This window comes from Pelophylax lessonae, assembly GCF_965119305.1.
Source record: "Pelophylax lessonae genome assembly, chromosome: 9".
Taxonomy (NCBI): Eukaryota; Metazoa; Chordata; class Amphibia; order Anura; family Ranidae; genus Pelophylax; species Pelophylax lessonae.
The window spans coordinates 127873381-127897445 of NC_138776.1; the positions used below are offsets into that span (position 1 = coordinate 127873381).

At 46.7% G+C, this 24065-nt stretch overlaps 1 protein-coding gene across 1 annotated transcript in view; it reads left to right on the forward strand.

Moving 5' to 3' along the window:
* Positions 1 to 24065, forward strand: part of KIF20B (kinesin family member 20B) — a 197980-nt gene that overhangs the window by 129846 nt on the left and 44069 nt on the right. The window contains exon 22 of the mRNA XM_082266726.1: positions 11673 to 11733. Within this exon, the coding sequence (XP_082122852.1) occupies positions 11673 to 11733 (61 nt within the window). The remainder of the gene's footprint in view (positions 1 to 11672; positions 11734 to 24065) is intronic.

Below are 24065 nucleotides of genomic sequence, written 5' to 3' on the forward strand. Positions count from 1 at the left end.
CCGTGGGGGCAATACCAGCTAATATATGCCTTCCCTCCTCTCGCGTTACTGCCAAGACTTCTTCGCAGGGTAGAGGAGGAAGGAATCCCAGTAATCCTGGTAGCTCCGGACTGGCCTCGTCGAGCTTGGTACGCCGACATGGTCAGACTGGTGGCGGACGTCCCATGGAGACTTCCTCTCAGGGAAGATCTACTGTCTCAGGGACCGATCTTCCATCCTGCTTTACGATCGCTGGCTTTAACGGCCTGGCTATTGAGACCCAGGTGCTGAAGGACAAAGGTTTGTCAGCTTCAGTTATTCCTACTCTAGTTGAAGCAAGGAAAGCGACTTCCAGAAAGATTTATCATCGCACATGGAAGTCCTACATTGCATGGTGTGAACCTTTGGGGTTCCGTCCTCGGTCTTATTCGATTAGTCGAATATTGGCTTTTCTGCAACAAGGGGTTGAGCAGAAACTGGCCTTGAGTACTATCAAGGGTCAGGTCTCAGCATTAGCCATCTTCTTTCAGAAGCCTTTGGCTACTCATTCCTTGGTGCGGAATTTCATCCAGGGGGTGCGACATCTGGCTCCGCCAGTGCACGCGCCGTTACCCCCCTGGGATCTTAATTTAGTGTTGTCGGTTCTTCAGAAACCTCCCTTTGAAGATATTAGGGAGATTCCTCTACCCACGTTGTCCCAGAAGGTGGCCTTCTTGGTGGCTATTACTTCTGCACGCAGGGTGTCAGAACTGGCCGCATTATCTTGTCGTTCACCATATCTGGTGGTTCATAGAGATAAGGTGGTTCTTCGTCCGAATCCATCCTTCCTACCAAAAGTGGTTTCAGAATTTCATCTGAATGAAGAAATTGTATTACCTTCCCTGTGTCCTAAGCCCAGTCATCCTCGGGAATTTGCTTTGCACTCCTTGGATGTGGTCCGGGCGATCAGGGTATACTTGAAAACGACAGACTCGTTTCGCAAGACGGATTCACTTTTTGTGATCCCAGATGGACCCAAAAAGGGGTTGCCTGCATCTGCCGCGACCATTTCCAGATGGATCAGACAGACGGTAGTGCAGGCTTATTCTATTAAGGGTCGGGAGCCCCCGTTCCCTGTTAAGGCGCACTCCACTCGGGCACTTAGTGCGTCATGGGCCTTTCGCCATCAGGCGTCAGTGGGTCCAGGTGTGCAAGGCGGCTACCTGGTCGTCGGTGCATACCTTCTCTAAACATTATAAAGTTGATGTAATGGCATCGTCTGATGCCTCATTTGGCCGCAAGGTTTTGCAGGCCGCAATTTGAGGAGACCAGTGGTCTACCTCGAGGGTTTTTTTCCGTTGGAAAATTTTTTCTTTAGCCTCATTCTTTGTTTATAATGAGCCTTTAAAACTTCTAGTTTGGCACCGGTTGGGCCTTCTAGATTGGATTTGATTTTGTCAATCCCACCCCTCATTTGTGGCACTGCTTCTGGATGTCCCAGCTCTTGAGAATCAAGAAGACTACGTCTGTCAATGAGCGATAGAGAAAAATGGATTTTTGTAAGAACTTACCGTAAAATCCTTTTCTCTTAAGCTCATTGACAGACGTAGTACCCGCCCCTCTATCATTGAGTTGGGTTGGGTTAAATTCTCTGTACTGCTTTAAACAGAACTGATTCCCTGTAGCAGAGAGAGGGAGGATATACCCTCAGGGACTGCCCCTAGGGTGGAGCCAGAACGTTTTGTCATTCTGCCTAGTCCTACTCCTGCGGAGACAACATAACCCAGCTCTTGAGAATCAAGAAGACTACGTCTGTCAATGAGCTTAAGAGAAAAGGATTTTACGGTAAGTTCTTACAAAAATCCATTTTTTTAGGTAGTTTTCTCCAGTGTTTTTTTCCTGTGAGATCTTCAAGCAAAAACGCCGGACTGGGCGACACTAGTGGTCACCCCAGCCGGCCTACGAGCGCGCGCAGACCATTGCATTGCGCTTGGTCGGCCGCGACACATTCAAGTAAGTATGCGGGGCCGGGCGACGGGCTGGATGTTGAGATCCAGTGGTCACCCCGGTTTCTGCCTACGAGCGCGTGCAGACCAGAGCTCCGCGCTGGGTCGGCCGCGACGGAGTCCCATTGGAGGGACTGACCTTGCGAGTTAAAAGTCTCGCTTGGACGCCAGGAACCACAGAGTCGAGGCGTCCGGAGTGGTCCACAACCCCCCACCCCGGTGGAGAGGGTATTGTGAAGAGAGGGTGCCTGTCGGTTCGGTATGGTGAGTAAACGTTCCCTTTTTTCCTCGTTATGAGGCAGTATGAATTATGGGCCCCTCCATACATGGTCAGTATATATCTGACACTAAAAGTCCCCCTTGTAAATACAGTATGTGTTTGGTGGGAAGTGGACTTGGTTTGAGAGCTAACACTCTACCCAGCAGACTGTAGCATTACAGCAGACATAGGAGGTATAATCCTACCTTATTTGTAGTATATCTCCTGTAGATCAATAAATCGCCACTTAGCAGAGATGCAGGTGGATGTGCTGGGAAAACGATTTCGGCGGTCCGCCGCCATTTTGCCGTAGACCAGGTGCATGTATGTCCTCAGGTCACTCCGGCCGCCATGTTTTTGGAGTCTATTGTCTCTTGTATGGGGGTGGCCATGTTTCATGAGCCCAGCTACCTCGTGGAGAGCTGGGAACGCCGGAAGGCGTACACAGGGGGCGGAGCCACGTCCTTCTACCCGGGAAAAAGCAACAGCTCCTTCCAGTCTGTAAAAGACAGACGCTGACTGCAGTTGGTTGAAAACTTCACTGCATCGGTTGGTGAGCCTTGGGGGTCTCTCTCTCTCTCTGTGGGACTGAGAAGCAGGTACTCTGAGGGGCGCTATTGCGCTAGGGGGAGACACATAAAAAAAAAAAAAAATTAAAAAAAAAAAAAAAAAAGAGGTATTTTTTTATTTAAAAAAAAAAAAAAAAGAAAAGTTTTTTGTTTTTTCTGGCAGAGGTGTCCTGAATTAACATGGACCCTGCCACTCATGTATCTCCACCGGATCCCCTCGAGGTGTCTGCAGGATCCTCCAGCACCCCACTGATAGTTGAATCATTGTCAGCTATTATGGAAACTTTTGTGTCCCGGGTGGAAGTGGCTTGTCATTGACAGGGCGCAAGAAAGCGACCCCCGCCTAACCCCTTATTATCTGAAACTTCGGATTCAGACTCTGAGCCTATTTCTGCAGTTGCAGGTACTTCATCTGGGATTGGTGTCTCGGGTACTGTCTCTTCAGACAGTGAGGAGGATGTTTCGGCATCAGCCATAGCCCGAGAGGAAGCGTTGGTAAACGCACTCATTGTATCTGTTCAAGAAACCTTAAGATTACAGGGTATTCCGTCGGAAATAGCTGAAACTGAAATCCCTTTTGGGACTAAAAAACGCATCAAAGTGGCGAAGGTTTTTCCATTGCCCAAATGTTTGGCAATCCAATCGAAGAAGAATGGCGTCTGCCAAAACGCACTTCTGCTATTTCTAAACGCATTAACAGGCGTTATCCGTTTGAGGAAACCCTCATTAAGAAATGGACAGAACCACCTGTGGTGGATTCACCAATTGCTAGATTGAATAAAGCCACGGTTATTCCTTTAGAAGACGCCCCGTCTTTTAAAGATCCAGTGGATCGCAAGATAGAAGCTATGTCTCGCACCATGTTTACCTTGATTGGATCAGCTTTCAGACCAATAATTGCTATTGGTCTGGTTTCGCAGGCTGTAACTGAATGGACCAAGTGGTTACGCCGGGACTTAGAAGAGGTCCCTCAGGCAGTATCAGATTTGTTGGAACAAATGATACAGGGGTTACAGTTTGTGTGTGATGCGGCGTTAGACGCCACTCCATTATTGGCGCGAGCATCAGTCTCAGCGGTGGTTCTCAGGCGTACACTGTGGCTAAAAGGTTGGTTAGCCGACCAAGGTTCCAAAAAAGCATTGGCTAATATCCCCTTTTTAGGAGAGCGTCTTTTTGGAGCCAACTTAGATGAGATCATTAAGGATCTCACGGGTGGAAAGAGCACTTTTTTACCGCAAAATGGTAAAGGTAAAGGAACTCGTCAAAAACGAGGGCCTTCTTTTTCTGCTCACAAAAGGTTTTTTCGTCCCGCGGGTGAAAAAATTAAGTCCTCCAAAGCTCCTTCAGGAGGCTTCAGGGGACGTTGGTCGGGCAAGCAAAAGCCCGCCCCCTCCAGACCTGAAGATAAATCGTCCAAAGCCTGAAGGTGCGCCCACACCCATAACTGGGGTGGGGGGACGTCTTCGCCGGTTCCCGGATCCATGGCTTTCCAGAATCCCGGACTAGTGGGTTTGCGAAGTCATAAGGTCAGGGTACAAGATCGAGTTTCGATCTCTCCCACCGGCGCGATTCTTCCCTTCCAATATCCGACTATCCCCGGATCGTTTAGAAGATCTGCGGAGAGCAGTCACGGATTTACTATAACAAGGAGTGGTAGTCCACGTTCCTTGGACAGAACGTTTTCTAGGGTTTTTATTCAAACCTATTTACAATTCCAGGAAAGAGGGCAAAGTGCGTCCAATTCTGGACTTAAGGGCACTCAATTCCTTTCTTGACATAAGGAAATTCAAGATGGAATCCATTCGCACAGCCTTCCTGCATCCAGGGGATGTCCTAGCGTCCATAGATATCTAGGACGCCTATCTTCACATTCCCATTTTTCGCAGGATATCAGCGGTTTCTACGCTTTTCCGTAGAAGAGAACCACTATCAGTTTGTGGCGTTACCTTTCGGTTTCGCCACGGCTCCTCGGGTCTTCACGAAGGTGTTGGCCCCAATGTTGGCACTACTGCGCCAAAGAGGCATATCGATTCTAGGTTACCTAGACGATCTCCTGCTTCATGCAGAGTCTCCTCAGACCCTGCTACAAAACATAGAAATTGCTATAATTTCTTTACAGGAATTCGGGTGGCTGGTGAACCAGCAAAAGTCATTTCTGGTTCCCACCCAGAGGCTCGAATATCTGGGTCTAATTCTAGACACAGTCAGGACAAGAGTTTTCCTTCCGGTTGGGAAACTCCGAAAGATTCAATCAGCAGTCCAGTTGTTACTATCCAACAGCTGGTCTTCCCTTCGGACTTGCATGAGGGTTCTGGGGTTGATGGTGGCTTCCTTCGAAGCAGTCCCATTTGCCCAGTCCCATACCCGAATTCTTCAGCAAGAGATTCTTCTCAGATGGAATCGGAATCCGGAGTCCCTGAACTATCGGATCCAATTGAGCAAACAGACCAGAGAGTCTCTGGTCTGGTGGCTTCGGTCTCCGATGCTCAGCCAGGGAAAGTCATTTCTGCCAATATATTGGACGATAGTGACCACGGATGCCAGTCTATCCGGATGGGGAGGAATTCTCGGTCAGTTATCTGTCCAGGGACTTTGGTCCCTGGAAGAATCCAGGTTGCCGATAAATGTATTGGAACTGAGAGCGATCAGACTTTGTCTGATTCACTGGACCGAGCAGCTCCAGGGCAGCCCGGTTCGGATCCAGTTGGACAACGCCACGGCCGTGGCTTATATCAATCACCAGGGGGGCACCAAGAGTGTCCGAGCGGCCAAAGTAGTGGCTTGCATTCTTCGCTGGGCAGAACGATTTGTTCCAGCTATCTCTGCGTTGTTCATTCCGGGGGTGGAGAATTGGCAGGCAGATTATCTCAGCCGTCAGACTCTGGATCAGGGGGAATGGTCCCTCCATCCAGAAGTTTTCCACCAGTTGTGCTTACGGTGGGGCACCCCGGATGTGGATCTGTTGGCATCACGATTCAACAGGAAAGTACAGAGATTCGTGGCTCGCTCCCGCGATCCTCTAGCAGAGACCGCAGACGCACTGATCGCCCCGTGGGGGCAATACCAGCTAATGTATGCCTTCCTTCCTCTCGGGTTACTGCCAAGACTTCTTCGCAGGATAGAGGAGGAAGGAATTCCAGTAATCCTGGTAGCTCCGGACTGGCCTCGCCGAGCTTGGTACGCCGACTTGGTCAGACTGGTGGCGGACGTCCCGTGGAGACTTCCTCTCAGGGAGGACCTACTGTCTCAGGGACCGATCTTCCATCCTGCTTTACGATCGCTGGCTTTAACGGCCTGGCTATTGAGACCCAGGTGCTGAAGGACAAGGGATTGTCAGCTTCAGTTATTCCTACTCTAGTTAAAGCAAGGAAAGCGACTTCCAGAAAGATTTATCATCGTACATGGAAGTCCTACATTGCATGGTGTGAACCTCTGGGGTTCCGTCCACGGTCTTATTTGGTTAGTCGAATATTAGCTTTTCTGCAACAAGGGGTTGAGCAGAAACTGGCCTTGAGCACTATCAAGGGTCAGGTCTCAGCATTAGCTATCTTCTTTCAGAAGCCTTTGGCTACTCATTCCTTGGTGCGGAATTTCATCCAGGGGGTGCGACATCTGGCTCCGCCAGTGCGCGCGCCGTTACCACCCTGGGATCTTAATTTAGTATTGTCGGTTCTTCAGAAACCTCCCTTTGAAGATATTAGGGAGATTCCTCTACCTACGTTGTCCCAAAAGGTGGCCTTCTTGGTGGCTATCACTTCTGCACGCAGGGTGTCAGAACTGGCCGCTTTATCTTGTCGTTCCCCATATCTGGTGGTTCATAGAGATAAGGTGGTTCTTCGTCCGAATCCATCCTTCCTACCAAAAGTGGTTTCAGAATTTCATCTGAATGAAGAAATTGTATTACCTTCCCTGTGTCCTAAGCCTAGTCATCCTCGGGAGTTTGCTTTACACTCCTTGGATGTGGTCCGGGCGATCAGGGTATACTTGAAAACGACAGACTAGTTTCGCAAGACGGATTCACTTTTTGTGATCCTGGATGGACCCAAAAAGGGGTTGCCTGCATCTGCCGCGACTATTTCCAAATGGATCAGACAGACGGTGGTACAGGCTTATTCTATTAAGGGTCGGGAGCCCCCGTTCCCTGTTAAGGCGCACTCCACTCGGGCACTTAGTGCGTCATGGGCCTTTCTTTTTTCAAATATAAATTTTTATTCAGGAAGTTCAGTTTGAGTACATTTACAATTCAGCAGGTAGTACAATCTCATTTTAACCTTTGTTAATTCCACTCTTTCATCATTTACTTTAACTTGTATTCCTTCCTTATTTTCCTTTTTTGTCCCTTACCCTCCCTCCCCCCTCCCTCCCCAAAAAAAAAAAAAAAAAAGGGGGGGGGGAGAGTTCCCCCGCTCCGCTGCCATCAGCCTAAAGGACCCCTTATCCTTCCGCTATATTCTTATCTTTTCCTTGCCTCTATCCTCCTAAGAGTTTTTTCCCTTCTTCCGAGATTATAAAGAAGTTCCATTCTTCCCATATCTTTTTATATTTCTCCTGTCTATTTTGGGAGTATGCAATTAACTCTTCCATTCTTCTAGTTTCCTCTACTCTGTGTATCCATTCTACCATCGATGGGGGTTGTGTTTTTTTCCAGTTACCTGGGATACATGCTTTAGCTGCATTTACTAAATACGGTATAATAGAATTTTCGTATCTCCCCACCGGTATATCTGACCCCTGCAACAGGAAAAAGAGCGGATTTTCTTAAATTTTATATTCCGTAAATTTTTGAGTCATATTTTTTACTCCCCCCCAGAATGGTTTTATATCTGCACAGGTCCAAAAAATATGATACAATGTACCTTCTTCTTTTTTGCATCTCCAGCATACACCTGATTCTCTCGGGAACCATCTGTGAATTTTCTTAGGTGTAATATACCATCTCGTTATGAGCTTGAAATTCAGTTCTTGGGTTCTGACACACCCAGATGGTTTAAAGGTAAATCTTAATATCCTTTGGACCTGTTCACTTGTTAGATTGCATCCGAGATCTCTACCCCATTTTCCCGGCCACGTTAATTCCGGTTGTTCTTCCGGATTTGTCAGTAGCCCATAGGCTATTGATAGTGTATGTAATAAGGTCCCTGGCCTCACACAGTATTGTTCAAATCTCGTTAATGCTCTGCAGAAGCTTTCTGGTCTTGGTATTGATGTTAGATAGTGGTGTAATTGAATTGCTTGCCAGAAGGGAACATTGTATATTCCCGCTCTATCAATCAATTGATTAATTGAGGGCCATTTTCTTTGTATCAAAAAAGAAGAGGCCTGATCAATTTTCTTCTCCCTCAGGTCCACAAACTGTCTCTTATCTAAGCCTGGTGCAAACTGTGGATTTCCCAAAATTGGGAATAAAGGGGACTCGCTCGTTGTCAATTTATTGTATATATCTAGATTCCTACACACCCTTAATGTATTTCCTATTATCGAGTGATTTTTCAGTTCCTTAGGTAATACCTGGTAGCACCATATCGCTCTCTTCAAATCTACTTCTGTTTGTGCTTGTTCTAATTGTACCCATAGCTTGTTTTCCGAATGATGCCACCAGTCTAGCACTCTGGCCACTTGAGTGGCCTGATAGTATACTCGTATATCTGGAAAAGCCAGCCCCCCTTTTTTCTTTGGTAATACTAACAATCGTCTTGCTATTCGTGGTTTTTTGTAATTCCAAATATAATTCACAAACAGAGAGTGTATTGCTTTAAAGAAGGCACTTGGGATCTTAACCGGTAGCGCTCGCAACAAGTATACAAATTTTGGTAGAACTGTCATCTTTAACAAATTACATTTGCCGAACCATGAATGCATCCCTTTACGCCATTGTTCTAGTAGGTTCCTTGTTTTTGCTATCAGGGGCAGGAAATTGAGATCGTACACCCGCGTTAATTTCGCTGGTATTAATGTCCCTAGGTACTTCACCGCCTCTTCTTTCCATTTAAAGCCGAAGCTGCTTCTCAGCACGTTTACCTGGGATAAAGGTACCCCTATTCCCATCGCTTCCGACTTCCCAAAATTAATTTTCAGATATGACATAACCCCAAATTTTTTAAACTCTTGTATTAGATTTGGCAGTGATATACCTGGGCTAGTTAGTGAAAATAGTAGGTCATCCGCGTAAGCGGCGATTTTAAATTGTTTCTCTTTTATCTTTACCCCCTTAATATCTTGGTTTAACCGAATTCTACATAAGAACGGTTCTAGACTCAAAGCAAAGAGTATGGGCGATAATGGACATCCTTGCCTTGTGCCATTTCTTATTGGGAAGGCATTTGACAATATACCATTAGTTTTTACCCTAGCCATTGGCTCTGTATAGACTCTGGTAATTTTTTCTAGCATCTCTTTCCCTAGTCCAATATATTTGAGCACAGCAAACATGAAAGGCCATCCCACCCGGTCAAATGCCTTCTCTGCGTCTGTGCTCAACACTACGCACGGGATCTTTTTTTCCTTTACTACTTGTACTAAGTTAAGAATTCGGGTGGTATTATCCCTTGCTTCCCTTGATGACATAAAGCCCACCTGATCTAAGTGTACTAGGCTAGGGAGGACCTTTGCTAGTCTATTTGCAAGTATTTTAGTAAATATTTTTAGGTCCACATTTAAGAGAGATATTGGTCTATAGCTGCTGCATGAGGACGGGTCCTTACCTTCTTTTAATGTCAAGGATATATGGGCCGTGAGAGTATCTCTAGTTAGCTTCCCATCCATATCTGATGCATTAAATAATCTTGCTAAATAAGGGCCTAAGATGTGGAACCATGTTTGATAATATTGAGTCGTTAGACCGTCTGGGCCTGGTGCTTTCCCCGGTTTCATGGATTTAAGAGCTTGCTGTATCTCTTCAATCGTGATTTCCAGCGTCATGGGCCTTTCGCCATCAGGCGTCAGTGGTCCAGGTGTGCAAGGCGGCTACCTGGTCGTCGGTGCATACCTTTACAAAACATTATAAAGTTGATGTAATGGCATCGTCTGATGCCTCGTTTGGCCGCAAGGTTTTGCAGGCCGCCATTTGAGGAGACCAGTGGTCTGCCTCGAGGGTTTTTTTTTTTTTCCGTTGGAAATTTTCATTTGAGTCTCATTCTTTGTTTATAATGAGCCTTTAAAACTTCTAGTTTGGCACCGGTTGGGCCTTCTAGATTGGATTTTGATTTCGGTCAATCCCACCCCACATTTGTGGCACTGCTTCTGGATGTCCCAGTTCTTGTGAATCAAGAAGACTACGTCTGTCAATGAGCGACAGAGAAAATCGGATTTTTGTAAGATCTTACCGTAAAATCCTTTTCTCTTAGCTCATTGACAGACGTAGTACCCACCCCTCTATCATTGAGTTGGGTTGGGTTAAATTCTCTGTTGCTGTTTTGTGACAGAACTGATGCATTGTAGCAGAGAGAGGGAGGATATACCCTCAGGGACTGCCCCTAAGGTGGAGCCAGAACGTTTTTTCTTTCTGCCTAGTCCTGCTCCTGCGGAGACAACATAACCCAGTTCTTGTGAATCAAGAAGACTATGTCTTTCAATGAGCTAAGAGAAAAGGATTTTACGGTAAGATCTTACAAAAATCCGATTTTCCTGCATTCCAGCCAATCGCAATCCCTATTGTAGGTCCGTGATTAGTGTCATGCTCCCCAGTCCAAAGCTGTATAGAGATCAGGATGTGGTGCAACCGGTCATATCAGAGAAATCTGATCTAGTGCTTTATGCGGTTATTATCAAGCTTAGACATTGGTACCAATTGTGGGCCAATAACATCACATTTGCTTTTACGAAGTTGTGCTCTGCCATTAAACGTGCGACACTGTCCAGAAGCTAGGAATAGGAAGCCTTTCCTGTTGTAGGGACACCCACAAATGCAATGGGTAATGGTTCTTACTACAAAATATTTTATTGGTACTCGGATACAGTTTTGTTATATATGCCCATTAGGTTAGGTTGGTCATCACTTAAATCTGCTAGCCAAGCAAATGAGTAAAGCCCCATACACACTATAAGAAAATCGGAAGAAAAATTCTGTATGAGGCACGATCGTTTGATTTCTGTATCGTAAGAAAATTGGAAAAATAATTCCGTATGAGGCATGATCGTTCGATTTCTGTATCGTGTGTACACAACTTTTGACATCCGATTCCAACTTTGCAAACAATATCCGAAAGGACAAACTCCAATATTTTTCTTGTAAGTGAACAGAACGAATGATTTTCATTTAACGTGTACTGTTTTTTTGTACGAAAAATATCAGATAAGAATATGATCAGAAACAACAAATTAAAAAAAAAACAAAAAAAAAAAAACCTTTGTCGAATAGAACATTCATACATTGTTTCTATCCTTGGTTTTGACTTGCTGTGATACATCGAGTAATACCGGCCAAACGTTCTGCTGATTTTCTTATAGTGTGTACCCCACTTTAGATCTGCTGTTGCTTATAAATGTGCCAACTCTACTGGAAAGTTTTGGATGATGCTTTAAAAAAAAAAAATTACCTTCACCCTTACAAATGCATTTTTTTTCTGCTTTAATAATGGTGCGAAATATTGCAAAGTAACAATAGGAGTTTGGCATTTTGAAATGAACAGAAATCGAGGTTTCCAAGTGTGGTGAAATAACAGCGCTTAAAAACAAAGCCTGCCTTTTAAAAGGCTGTGGTAACATTTTCTCATTTCATTCTTGTTTACAGATTACACATGGTAGCTTCATAACTAGGGCATCTACCTAAATCAAACTGGTTAATCATTCTGACATGCAAGAACTTGTACATAATGATCAGTGTATGATTTATGTTCTCATAAAAGTTGTGGCATAGATATTCATACACTTCTTTTTATATAGGAACAGCGTGATAATGAGAAAAATGGAGACACAATGCAGCTATATCAAAAAGCATGTCAAGGTAATGAGTTCCATCTTTTATCTACACACCTAAAGACATGCATGTGATATTTACATTAGGCAACATAAAATATTGTACACTAAATATGGACTACGTGTGTCTGCATCAAGAATGGCAACAAGACTGCATAAAAGACTGTATATATTCATTTTGAAATAATTGAGTCACTGCTCCTCATAAAGTCTAATCCCTTTTCGTTCCTGGCTTTGTGTAGACGGGAATTAAAATGAGCACTATAATTCTCCCAAGCCAAACTCAGACATGGTTCCTAAATTGGACCTTTTTGTGACCTAAAGTGATAGTAAACTCAGATTTTTTTCTTTTTTTTTCAGCCCTGCAGTCAATAGTAGCTAAAGTAGATATGGCCCTGCAAAGGAGACCTGTCGAGAAGCGCCCTCCCCCGCCCCCCGCCTTCACCTGTATCCTCTGCTTCCTCAAATTCTGAGGCGGATTTGGCCGCCGCGGACGAGAGTCAGCCCACTGGGTCTACGTCCACGCACGCTGAGTGCTCTAATAGTGAGGATGAGTCGTCGTCCTCTGCAGCCGCACATGAAAAGCGCTGGTGGAGGCCCTGATTGTATCAGTGCGGGAAACTTTAAAGTTGGAGGACTCAGCTACTGCTGAGTTGGCAACGCTGGTGCAATTTGGCACCTGCAAATCTTCCAAGGGGAATAAGTTTTTTCCCTTTCCTCTCCAGGCTAAATAAGGCCGGGCTTTTGCCAGTGGAAGATTCCCTGTCTTTTAAGGACCCCGTGGACAAAAGAGTGGAGGCTCTGGTACCTTTTCACTGTGGCTGGTTCAATTTTAAGACCAGTATTTGGTATCCCAGACCTTAACGGAATGGGCTAAGGTTTTGCGCCAGGATCTGGAGGGGAGTCAACATCTTTCTGACCTGGCGGATCAGTTGATCCAAGGGTTTCATTATATTTCTGATGCATCCTTGGATGCGACCCCCCCCTGGCCGGCAGGGTTTCTGTGACTGCATTGATCCTTCGCCGCATTATCTGGTTGAAGTACTGGTCAGCTGACTAGGCCTCTAAAAGGGTACTGACTGATCCGCTATGAATAAGCACCAGTGTTAGGTGTGGGACGCTTTTGCTGCTGCTGTTTGTGTCTACTGATACTGTATGGTTTTTTTACTTCAATAAAGACGTTGCCATTGGAGTGCGGCCGTCCAAGAACTCTTCATTTCTTCACTTAAATTGCAGAGCCAGCACCTGTATACACGGGGAAGCGTGAGTTGGGGGATAAACACCTGGAGCGGTAACATTTTAATTTCTCTATCGCTCATTGACAGACGTAGTCTTCTTGATTCTCAAGAGCTGGGTTATGTTGTCTCCGCAGGAGTAGGACTAGGCAGAAAGACAAAACGTTCTGGCTCCACCTTAGGGGCAGTCCCTGAGGGTATATCCTCCCTCTCTCTGCTACAGGGAATCAGTTTTTTTCTGTCTAGTCAGGAGTAAGGACCTAAGTTCCTTGCTGGGATCTTTTTGGTCCTGGCAAGATTTTTTCTTTAGAAGAAATATTTTTTAGGTAGTTTTTCTCCAGTGTTTTTCCTGTGAGATCTTCAAGCAAAAACGCCGGACTGGGCGACACTAGTGGTCACCCCAGCCGGCCTACGAGCGCGCGCAGACCATTGCATTGCGCTTGGTCGGCCGCGACACATTCAAGTAAGTATGCGGGGCCGGGCGACGGGCTGGATGTTGAGATCCAGTGGTCACCCCGGTTTCTGCCTACGAGCGCGTGCAGACCAGAGCTCCGCGCTGGGTCGGCCGCGACGGAGTCCCAGTGGAGGGACTGACCTTGCGAGTTAAAAGTCTCGCTTGGACGCCAGGAACCAGAGAGTCGAGGCGTCCGGAGTGGTCCACAACCCCCCACCCCGGTTGGAGAGGGTATTGTGAAGAGAGGGTGCCTGTCGGTTCGGTATGGTGAGTAAACGTTCCCTTTTTTCTTTCCTCGTTATGAGGCAGTATGAATTATGGGCCCCTCCATACATGGTCAGTATATATCTGACACTAAAAGTCCCCCTTGTAAATACAGTATGTGTTTGGTGGGAAGTGGACTTGGTTTGAGAGCTAACACTCTACCCAGCAGACTGTAGCATTACAGCAGACATAGGAGGTATAATCCTACCTTATTTGTAGTGTATCTCCTGTAGATCAATCAATCGCCACTCAGCAGAGATGCAGGTGGATGTGCTGGGAAAAACGATTTCGGCGGTCCGCCGCCATTTTGCCGTAGACCAGGTGCATGCATGTCCTCAGGTCACGCCGGCCGCCATGTTTTTGGAGTCTTATGTCTCCTGTATGGGGGCGGCCATGTTTCATGAGCCCAGCTACCTCGTGGAGAGCTGGGAACGCCGGAAGGCGTACACAGGGGGCGGAGCCACGTCCTTCTACCCGGGAAAAAGCAACAGCTCCTTCCAGTCTGTAAAAGACAGACGCTGACTGCAGTTGGTTGGAAACTTCACTGCATCGGTTGGTGAGCCTTGTGGGTCCCTCTCTCTCTCTGTGGGATCGAGAAGCAGGTACTCTGAGGGGCGCTATTGTGCTAGGGGGAGACACAAAAAAAAAAAAAAAATTAAAAAAAAAAAAAAAGAGGTATTTTTTTATTTAAAAAAAAAAAAAAAACGTTTTTTTGTGTTTTCTGGCAAAGGTGTCCTGAATTAACATGGACCCTGCCACTCATGTATCTCCTCCGGATCCCCTCGAGGGGTCTGCGGGATCCTCCAGCACCCCACTGACGATTGAATCATTGTCCGCTATTATGGAAACTTTTGTGTCCCGGGTGGAAGTGGCTTGTCAGGGACAGGGCGCAAGTAAGCGACCCCCGCCTAACCCCTTATTATCTGAAACCTCGGATTCAGACTCTGAGTCTATTTCTGCAGTTGCAGGTACTTCATCTGGTATTGGTGTCTCGTGTACTGTCTTTTCAGACAGTGAGGAGGATGTTTCGGCATCAGCCATAGCCAGAGAGGAAGCGTTGGTAAACGCACTCATTGTATCTGTTCAAGAAACCTTAAGATTACAGGGTATTCCGTCAGAAATAGCTGTAACTGAAATCCCTTTTGGGACTAAAAAACGCATCAAAGTGGCGAAGGTTTTTCCATTGCCCAAATGTTTTGGCAATCCAATCAAAGAAGAATGGAGTCTGCCAAAACGCATTTCTACTATTTCTAAACGCATTAACAGGCGTTATCCGTTTGAGGAAACCCTCATTAAGAAATGGACAGAACCACCTGTGGTGGATTCACCAATTGCTAGATTGAATAAAGCCACGGTTATTCCTCTAGAAGACGCTCCGTCTTTTAAAGATCCAGTGGATCGCAAGATAGAAGCTATGTCTCGCACCATGTTTACCTTGATTGGATCAGCTTTCAGACCAATAATTGCTATTGGTCTGGTTTCGCAGGCTGTAACTGTATGGACCAAGTGGTTACGCCGGGACTTAGAAGAGGTCCCTCAGGCGGTATCAGATTTGTTGTAACAAATGATACAGGGGTTACAGTTTGTGTGTGATGCGGCGTTAGACGCCACTCCATTATTGGCGCGAGCATCAGTCTCAGCGGTGGTTCTCAGGCGTACACTGTGGCTAAAAGGTTGGTTAGCCGACCAAGGTTCCAAAGAAGCATTGGCTAATATCCCCTTTTTAGGAGAGCGTCTATTTGGAGCCAACTTAGATGAGATCATTAAGGATCTCACGGGTGGAAAGAGCACCTTTTTACCGCAAGATTTTAAAGGTTAAGGAACTCGTCAAAGACGAGGGCCTTCTTTTTCTGCTCACAAGAGGTTTTTTCGTCCCGCGGGTGAAAAAATTAAGTCCTCCAAAGTTCCTGCAGGAGGCGTCAGGGGTCGTTGGTCGGGCAAGCAAAAGCCCGCCCCCTCTAGACCTGAAGATAAACCGTCCAAAGCCTGAAGGTGCGCCCCCACCCATAACTGGGGTGGGGGGACGTCTTCGCCGGTTCCCGGATCCATGGCTTTCCAGAATCCCGGACAGATGGGTTTGCGAAGTCATAAGGTCAGGGTACAAGATCGAGTTTCGATCTCTCCCACCGGCGCGATTCTTCCCTTCCAATATCCGACTATCCCCGGATCGTTTAGAAGACCTGCGGAGAGCAGTCACAGATTTACTACAACAAGGAGTGGTAGTCCACGTTCCTTGGACAGAACGGTTTCAAGGGTTTTGTTCAAACCTATTTACAATACCCAGGAAAGAGGGCAAAGTGCGTCCAATTCTGGACTTAAGAGCACTCAATTCTTTTGTCAACATAAGAAGATTCAGAATGGAGTCCATTCGCACAGTAGCAGCCTTTCTGCATCCAGGGGATGTCCTAGCGTCCATAGACATCAAGGACGCATATCTTCACATTCCCATTTTCGCAGGACATCAGCGGTTTCTACGCTTTTCCGTAGAAGAGAACCACTATCAGTTTGTGGCGTTACCTTTCGGTCTCGCCACGGCTCCGCGGGTCTTCACGAAGGTGTTGGCCCCAATGATGGCACTTCTGCGCCAAAGAGGCATATCGATTCTAGGTTACCTAGACGATCTTCTGCTTCATGCAGAGTCTCCTCAGACCTTGCTACAAAACATAGAAATTACTATGATTTCTTTACAGGAATTCGGGTGGCTGGTGAACCAGCAAAAGTCATTTCTGGTTCCCACCCAGAGGCTCGAATATCTGGGTCTAATTCTAGACACAGTCAGGACAAGAGTTTTTTCTTCCGGTAGGGAAACTCCGAAAGATTCAATCAGCAGTCCAGTTGTTACTATCCAACAGCTGGTCTTCCCTTCAGACTTGCATGAGGGTTCTGGGGTTGATGGTGGCTTCGTTCGAAGCAGTCCCATTTGCCCAGTCCCATACCCGAATTCTTCAGCAAGAGATTCTTCTCAGATGGAATCAGAATCCGGAATCCCTGGACAATCAGATCCGATTGAGCAAACAGACCAGAGAGTCTCTGGTCTGGTGGCTTCGGTCTCCGATGCTCAGCCAGGCAAAGTCATTTCTGCCAATATATTGGACGATAGTGACCACGGATGCCAGTCTATCCGGATGGGGAGGAATTCTCGGTCAGTTATCTGTCCAGGGACTTTGGTCCCCGGAAGAATCCAGGTTACCGATAAATGTATTGGAACTGAGAGCGATCAGACTCTGTCTGATTCACTGGACCGAGCAGCTCCAGGGCAGCCCGGTTCGGATCCAGTCGGACAATGCCACGGCTGTGGCTTATGTCAATCACCAGGGGGGCACCAAGAGTGTCCGAGCGGCCAAAGAAGTGGCTTGCATTCTTCGCTGGGCGGAACGATTTGTTCCAGCAATCTCTGCGGTGTTCATTCCGGGGGTGGAGAATTGGCAGGCAGATTATCTCAGCCGTCAGACTCTGGATCAGGGGGAATGGTCCCTCCATCCAGACGTTTTTCCACCAGTTGTGCCTACGGTGGGGCACCCCGGATGTGGATCTGTTGGCATCACGATTCAACAGGAAAGTACAGAGATTCGTGGCTCGCTCCCGCGATCCTCTAGCAGAAACCGCAGACGCCCTGATCGCCCCGTGGGGGCAATACCAGCTAATGTATGCCTTCCCTCCTCTCGCGTTACTGCCAAGACTTCTTCGCAGGATAGAGGAGGAAGGAATTCCAGTAATCCTGGTAGCTCCGGACTGGCCTCGTCGAGCTTGGTACGCCGACGTGGTCAGACTGGTGGCGGACGTCCCGTGGAGACTTCCTCTCAGGGAGGACCTACTGTCTCAGGGACCGATCTTCCATCCTGCTTTACGATCGCTGGCTTTAACGGCCTGGCTATTGAGACCCAGGTGCTGAAGGACAAGGGATTGTCAGCTTCAGTTATTCCTACTCTAGTTGAAGCAAGGAAAGCGACTTCCAGAAAGATTTATCATCGCACATGGAAGTCCTACATTGCATGGTGTGAACCTTTTGGGTTCCGTCCTCGGTCTTATTCGATTAGTCGAATATTAGCTTTTCTGCAACAAGGGGTTGAGCAGAAACTGGCCTTGAGTACTATCAAGGGTCAGGTCTCAGCATTAGCTATCTTCTTTCAGAAGCCTTTGGCTACTCATTCCTTGGTGCGGAATTTCATCCAGGGGGTGCGACATCTGGCTCCGCCAGTGCACGCGCCGTTACCCCCCTGGGATCTTAATTTAGTGTTGTCGGTTCTTCAGAAACCTCCCTTTGAAGATATTAGGGAGATTCCTCTACCTACGTTGTCCCAGAAGGTGGCCTTCTTGGTGGCTATTACTTCTGCACGCAGGGTGTCAGAACTGGCCGCATTATCTTGTCGTTCACCATATCTGGTGGTTCATAGAGATAAGGTGGTTCTTCGTCCAAATCCATCCTTCCTACCAAAAGTGGTTTCAGAATTTCATCTGAATGAAGAAATTGTGTTACCTTCCCTGTGTCCTAAGCCCAGTCATCCGCGAGAGTTTGCTTTACACTCCTTGGATGTGGTCCGGGCGATCAGGGTATACTTGAAAACGACAGACTCGTTTCGCAAGACGGATTCACTTTTTGTGATCCCAGATGGACCCAAAAAGGGGTTGCCTGCATCTGCCGCGACCATTTCCAGATGGATCAGACAGACGGTAGTACAGGCTTATTCTATTAAGGGTCGGGAGCCCCCGTTCCCTGTTAAGGCGCACTCCACTCGGGCACTTAGTGCGTCATGGGCCTTTCGCCATCAGGCGTCAGTGGTCCAGGTGTGCAAGGCGGCTACCTGGTCGTCGGTGCATACCTTTACTAAACATTATAAAGTTGATGTAATGGCATCGTCTGATGCCTCGTTTGGCCGCAAGGTTTTGCAGGCCGCAATTTGAGGAGACCAGTGGTCTACCTCGAGGGTTTTTTCCGTTGGAAAATTTTTCTTTAGTCTCATTCTTTGTTTATAATGAGCCTTTAAAACTTCTAGTTTGGCACCGGTTGGGCCTTCTAGATTGGATTTGATTTTGTCAATCCCACCCCTCATTTGTGGCACTGCTTCTGGATGTCCCAGCTCTTGAGAATCAAGAAGACTACGTCTGTCAATGAGCGATAGAGAAAAATGGATTTTTGTAAGATCTTACCGTAAAATCCTTTTCTCTTGAGCTCATTGACAGACGTAGTACCCGCCCCTCTATCATTGAGTTGGGTTGGGTTAAATTCTCTGTACTGCTTTAAAACAGAACTGATTCCCTGTAGCAGAGAGAGGGAGGATATACCCTCAGGGACTGCCCCTAAGGTGGAGCCAGAACGTTTTGTCTTTCTGCCTAGTCCTACTCCTGCGGAGACAACATAACCCAGCTCTTGAGAATCAAGAAGACTACGTCTGTCAATGAGCTTAAGAGAAAAGGATTTTACAGTAAGATCTTACAAAAATCCATTTTTACTGACTGATCTTGCCTTTGTAGGCGACCGGTTGTTCGGTGCCTCTATGGAAGACATCATTAGGGGCCTTACGGGAGGCAAGAGTACTTTGCTTCCACAGGATGCTAAGGGCAAGGAACCTCGCCGTAAGAGGGGCCCCTCCTTTTCGGCTCACAAGCGGCCTTTTCGTCCATCTGGATCGCAGGAAAAGGGCTTGAGATCCACCCGTAACTTTGCGGGAGGCTCCTAGAGACCTTGGAATGGTAAGTCCAAAGCGGGCGCGTCTGGTTTCGCAGATGAGCCTTCCCCAGCCTGAAGGGGTGCCCTCATCCTCATCTGGGGAGGGGGGGGGGGGGGTACGTCTTCGCTTCTTTCCAGATCTCTGGATCTTGCTCATTCAGGACAAATGGCTCCACAAACTGATTTGGTTCGGTTACAAGATCGCGTTTCGGGCCTTGCCTCCATCAAGGCTCCCTCCTTCCAACTTACGCCTGCCTCCAGAGCGGCTACAGGGCCTCTAGGGAGAAATGCAGGACCTGTTAGCACAAGGAGTTATTGTGCCAGTTCCAGAGTCGGAACGTTTCCAAGGTTTTTATTCAATTCTGTTTACAGTTCCCAGGAAGGAAGGCAAGGTTCGTCCGTTCTTGGATCTCAAGGCTCTGAACTACTTTGTGCGGGTTCAGAAATTTTGGATGGAGTCCATCCACACAGTAGTAGCTTTCCTTCATCAAGGAGATCTGATGGCTTCTATCGATCTCAAGGACACTTACCTTCATATTCCAATATATGTCGGGCATTAGCGATTTCTTCGTTTTGCCGTGGGCGAGGAGCACTTTCAATTCGTGGCGTTACCCTTTGGTCTCGCTTCAGCTCTTCGAGTGTTCACAAAGGTTTTTGGCCCCAGTGTTGGCCTTGCTACGGCAGAAGTGGATCGCATTATTGGGTTACCTGGATGATCTGCTTCTGCGTGCAGAGTCTTCCTCGGCTCTAGAAGGCGACTTGGAGGTTACGGTGTGAACTCTGCAGGATTTCGGGTTGACACTGAATTTTCAGAAATTAGCCTTCTCTCCATCCACAAAGCTGGACTACTTGGGTCTGACGCTGGACTCAGTGTCAGCCCAGGTGTTTCTTCTTCAGACAAAACTACTGAAGCTATGGGATGCTGTTCGGCTCCTATTGTCCAACCATCGATTGTCACTCTGGTTTTGCATGCAAGTTTTGGGTCTGATGATCTCCACCTTCGAGGCAGTTCCTACCTGGAGTTTCTACAATTGGGTGTAGATCAATGTTTGGCTCTGGGCACCATTAAGGGCCAGATTTCCACCTTGGCTATTTTTGTTTTCAAAGGCCGTTGGCGGCGAAGTCCTTGGTTCACACTTTTGTGCAGGCAGTTCACCATCTGGCTCCTCCAGTGCAATCTCTGGTACCTGCGTGGGATCTCAATTTGGTTCTGTCGGTGCTTCAAAGGCCTCCCTTTGAAAATATTCAGGGAAGGGCTTTTTGGCGCTGCCTGTGGCGGGGCGGGTTGGCAAAGATACCGTATTCGGTCCTACTCAAACCCAGGGCTCTGGGTGGTGCTGGCCTACCTAATATTTTAACACTATCATGCTGCAGCCCTACTGGACCAAATGAAGGCATGGTTCAGCCCTGGCCAGGACAGGTTATGGGTACAAATAGAAAGGGCACAGATGGGACACAGAGATTTAGCCTCTCTCCTGCAAGCTGCATTGACTAACTGTACACTATATCATCCCGATCTGCCATCTATCAAGGCTACTCTAATGGCGTGGGGGGAACTTCAAAAGGTCACTGGGACCCCTGTGAGCGGCAGAGAACTTACCTTAGCATCTTACAAGTTTTTGCTGCCTTCTTTGCGTATACCACAAATCTTGGGGCACCGCTCCTTCACATACCAACAGCTGAAGTCACAAACTGACATCCCTGTTTCCTTCCTCCATGCCCAACTACATCACTATCACCTTAAATACCCTAACACAAAATGTTCTGTGCAGACAATGGTGTGGAATTATCTGCATACTGCTCATGCCAAGCCCAAAGGTTTGTCAAGGTTCTATAAGATGTTAGTTAGCTACCACCCTCCAAGTCGATGGCTATGCTGGACTGGGAGAGAGAATTTGAATCGGTATACCCGCTAAAAGACTGGCATCTAGCTATCAGATCGCTTTACCAGTATACACACTGCACGAACCACTGGGAAATTGCCTTAAAAATCTTACATCGGAGCTACCTCACTCCCTCTAGACTTAAGAGGATGTTTAAAGAAAGTTCCGAGCTGTGCTGGCGACAGTGTGGTACCATTCTCCATGTTTCCTGGCAGTGTAAACGATTGCGACGCTTTTGGGTAGCTGTATATGCATTGATAGCCGCAGTGACTGGGTTAACACTACCTCTCTCTCCTGCTCTAGCGTTGCTTAATCTAGGTATAGATGGGGTGCCTCCAAAATTCAGATGCATACTCACCCATATTCTGACAGCAGCTCGAATGACAATCACAGGGGCCTGGCAATCTACCCGCCTGCCTACGGTGTATGAAGTCGTAAATAGAGTTAAAACGTACCACTCCTATGAAAAATGTTTTGCCTACTCGCAGGACTCTGTTCTTAAGTTCCAAGCCCTATGGTTAGCCTGGTTAACATTGTACCCGGAGTGATTGACCTTAGACTCCACCCTGAATTCCAATGCTCATGTATAAATTATGTCTGATGACTAATACATCATTTTGGAGGTAATGTTCGGACTGTCCTGTTGATAGTCCAATTGTTTATATCTAAACCTTTTCTCACTACTAGGACTCTGATTACAACAGTCATTGTTATATGTTCAGAATTAGTGGGATGTGACTTAGTTGACTTGCTGAATATGGTGGCTCCCAGGCCGGATTATCTAAATGGTGACGGGGGGCCCAGTCCTGGCACAGTGTGTTCCCTTAGGGGTGCCGAGACTGGTGACGCCGCCCTCTGCACAGCTTTGTTTCTATAGCCCTATATATCTTATGCATTTCCTGTTTGTCACATGTATCCCTGTTACATATTGCTAGAAGCTTGACTGTATGTATGACTAATCATTGCAAGCTCAACTCACTGTTGTGGTGAGGATTTGTTCGTATTTGTTGTATACCTGAAAATCTTTAATAAAAACTATTGAAAAGAAAATATTCAGGGAATTCCTCTGCTCACTCTGTCGCAGAAGGTGGCTTTCTTAGTAGCTATTACTTCCCCACGTCGTGTGTTGGAGTTGGCTGCGTTTTCCTGTCAGTCACCTTACTTGGTGATTCATAGGGACAAAGTGATGTTAAGACCCTGTCAGGCGTTCCTTCCTAAGATTGTCTCGGGATTTAATTTTAATGAAGACATTGTGCTACCTTCCCTATGTCCTAAGCCTTAACATCCTAAGGACATTGCCTTACATTCCTTAGATATGGTAAGAGCGATTCAGGTTTACCTGGTGGTGACTGAACCGATTAGGAAATCCGATTCTTTGTTCTTACGTATGGCCCTCATAAGGGGCAGGCGGCATCTGCTGCGACCATTTCTAAGTGGGTCAGGTAGATGCAGGCCTACTCCATTAAGGGTCAGGTTCCTCCTTTCTTCCTCCTGGTCCTGCCTTCATCAGGTACAGTGGTTCAGGTATTCAAGGTGGCTACTTGGGCAGGTGGGGTCAGGTGGTGCGGGCCTGCTCCTTTAAGAGTCAGGTTCCTCCTTTCTTCCTCCTGGGCCTTCCGTCATCAGGCGTCAGTGGTTCAGGTGTGCAAGGTGGCTACTTGGTTGTCTGTACACACATTCACAAAATTTTATGAGGTGGATTTACTCGCATCTTCGGATGCAGCGTTTGGCCGCAAAGTTTTGCAGGCTGCGGTCGCGGAGGCTTATGCTTCTTGAGGGTGAACCATTTTTTTTTTTTGGTGGTGAGCGCCAGATGTTCCTATTTGAGCTTATGTTACCTGGTTGGCTATATATTACCTTGTTGGGAATTCTGCGTTTGCTGTGTTTTTCCCACCCCTCATGTTACACTTGTTTGGGACATCCAAATGGTCTGAAGACTTGAAGCTGTGTCTGTCAGGGAACTAAAGAGAGAGCTGGATTTTTGTCTTACCGTAAAATCCTTTTCTCTTGAGGTTCAATGACACAGCAGCCGCCCCTCTTTTGGGGTTGAGTTATTTTGTTCTTTTGAACCTGCTTGTTACACGCTGGGGTCCTACGGCAGGGAGTGATGGTGTGCCCTCTGGGACTGCCTCTGGGGCGTAACAAAAAACGTTTCTGGCTAGTCCTACTCCTGAAGAGCAAGAGCATAAGCCTAATGGTCTGAAGACTTGAAGCTGTGTCTGTCAGTGAACCTCAGAGAAAAGGACTTTACTGTAAGACAAAAATCCAGCTCTCTCTTTCGTTCACTGACAGACACAGCTTCAAGTCTTCAGACCATTATATTGGTCTTGTGCAATATTCTAATTTTCTGAAATACTGAATTTTGGGTTTTCACTAGTTAACCATAATCCTCAAAATTAAAAGAAAGAAATGCTTGAAATTCATCACTTCGTGTGTAATGAATCTATGTAATACGAGTTTCACTTTTTGTATTGAAGTACTGAAATAAATAAATTTTTAATGATATGTTCTAATTTTGTGAGGTGCGTGTGTGTTTATACGCATGCATGTGTGTTTGAGCTTCGGGGTGCACACCCTAATGCAATAGGCTGTGCATACTTATGGTGAGAACTCTCCATATTGTGCTGGGAAGTGCTAGCTATTGGAAAGGACAGTGTTTCTCAATCTTTTTTTAAGTCGAGGCACCCTTTTTTAAAATATAGACAATCTCAAGGCACCCTTATAAATTATCAACAGTCTCAAGGCACCCCATTCTAACGTGTAAAATACTATTCTAATAGTTTTTTTTTTTTATAATGCAGCAATATCCACGCAAGTAGGACACCTAACTTTAGACATGATTTATTCTTGCAAAAT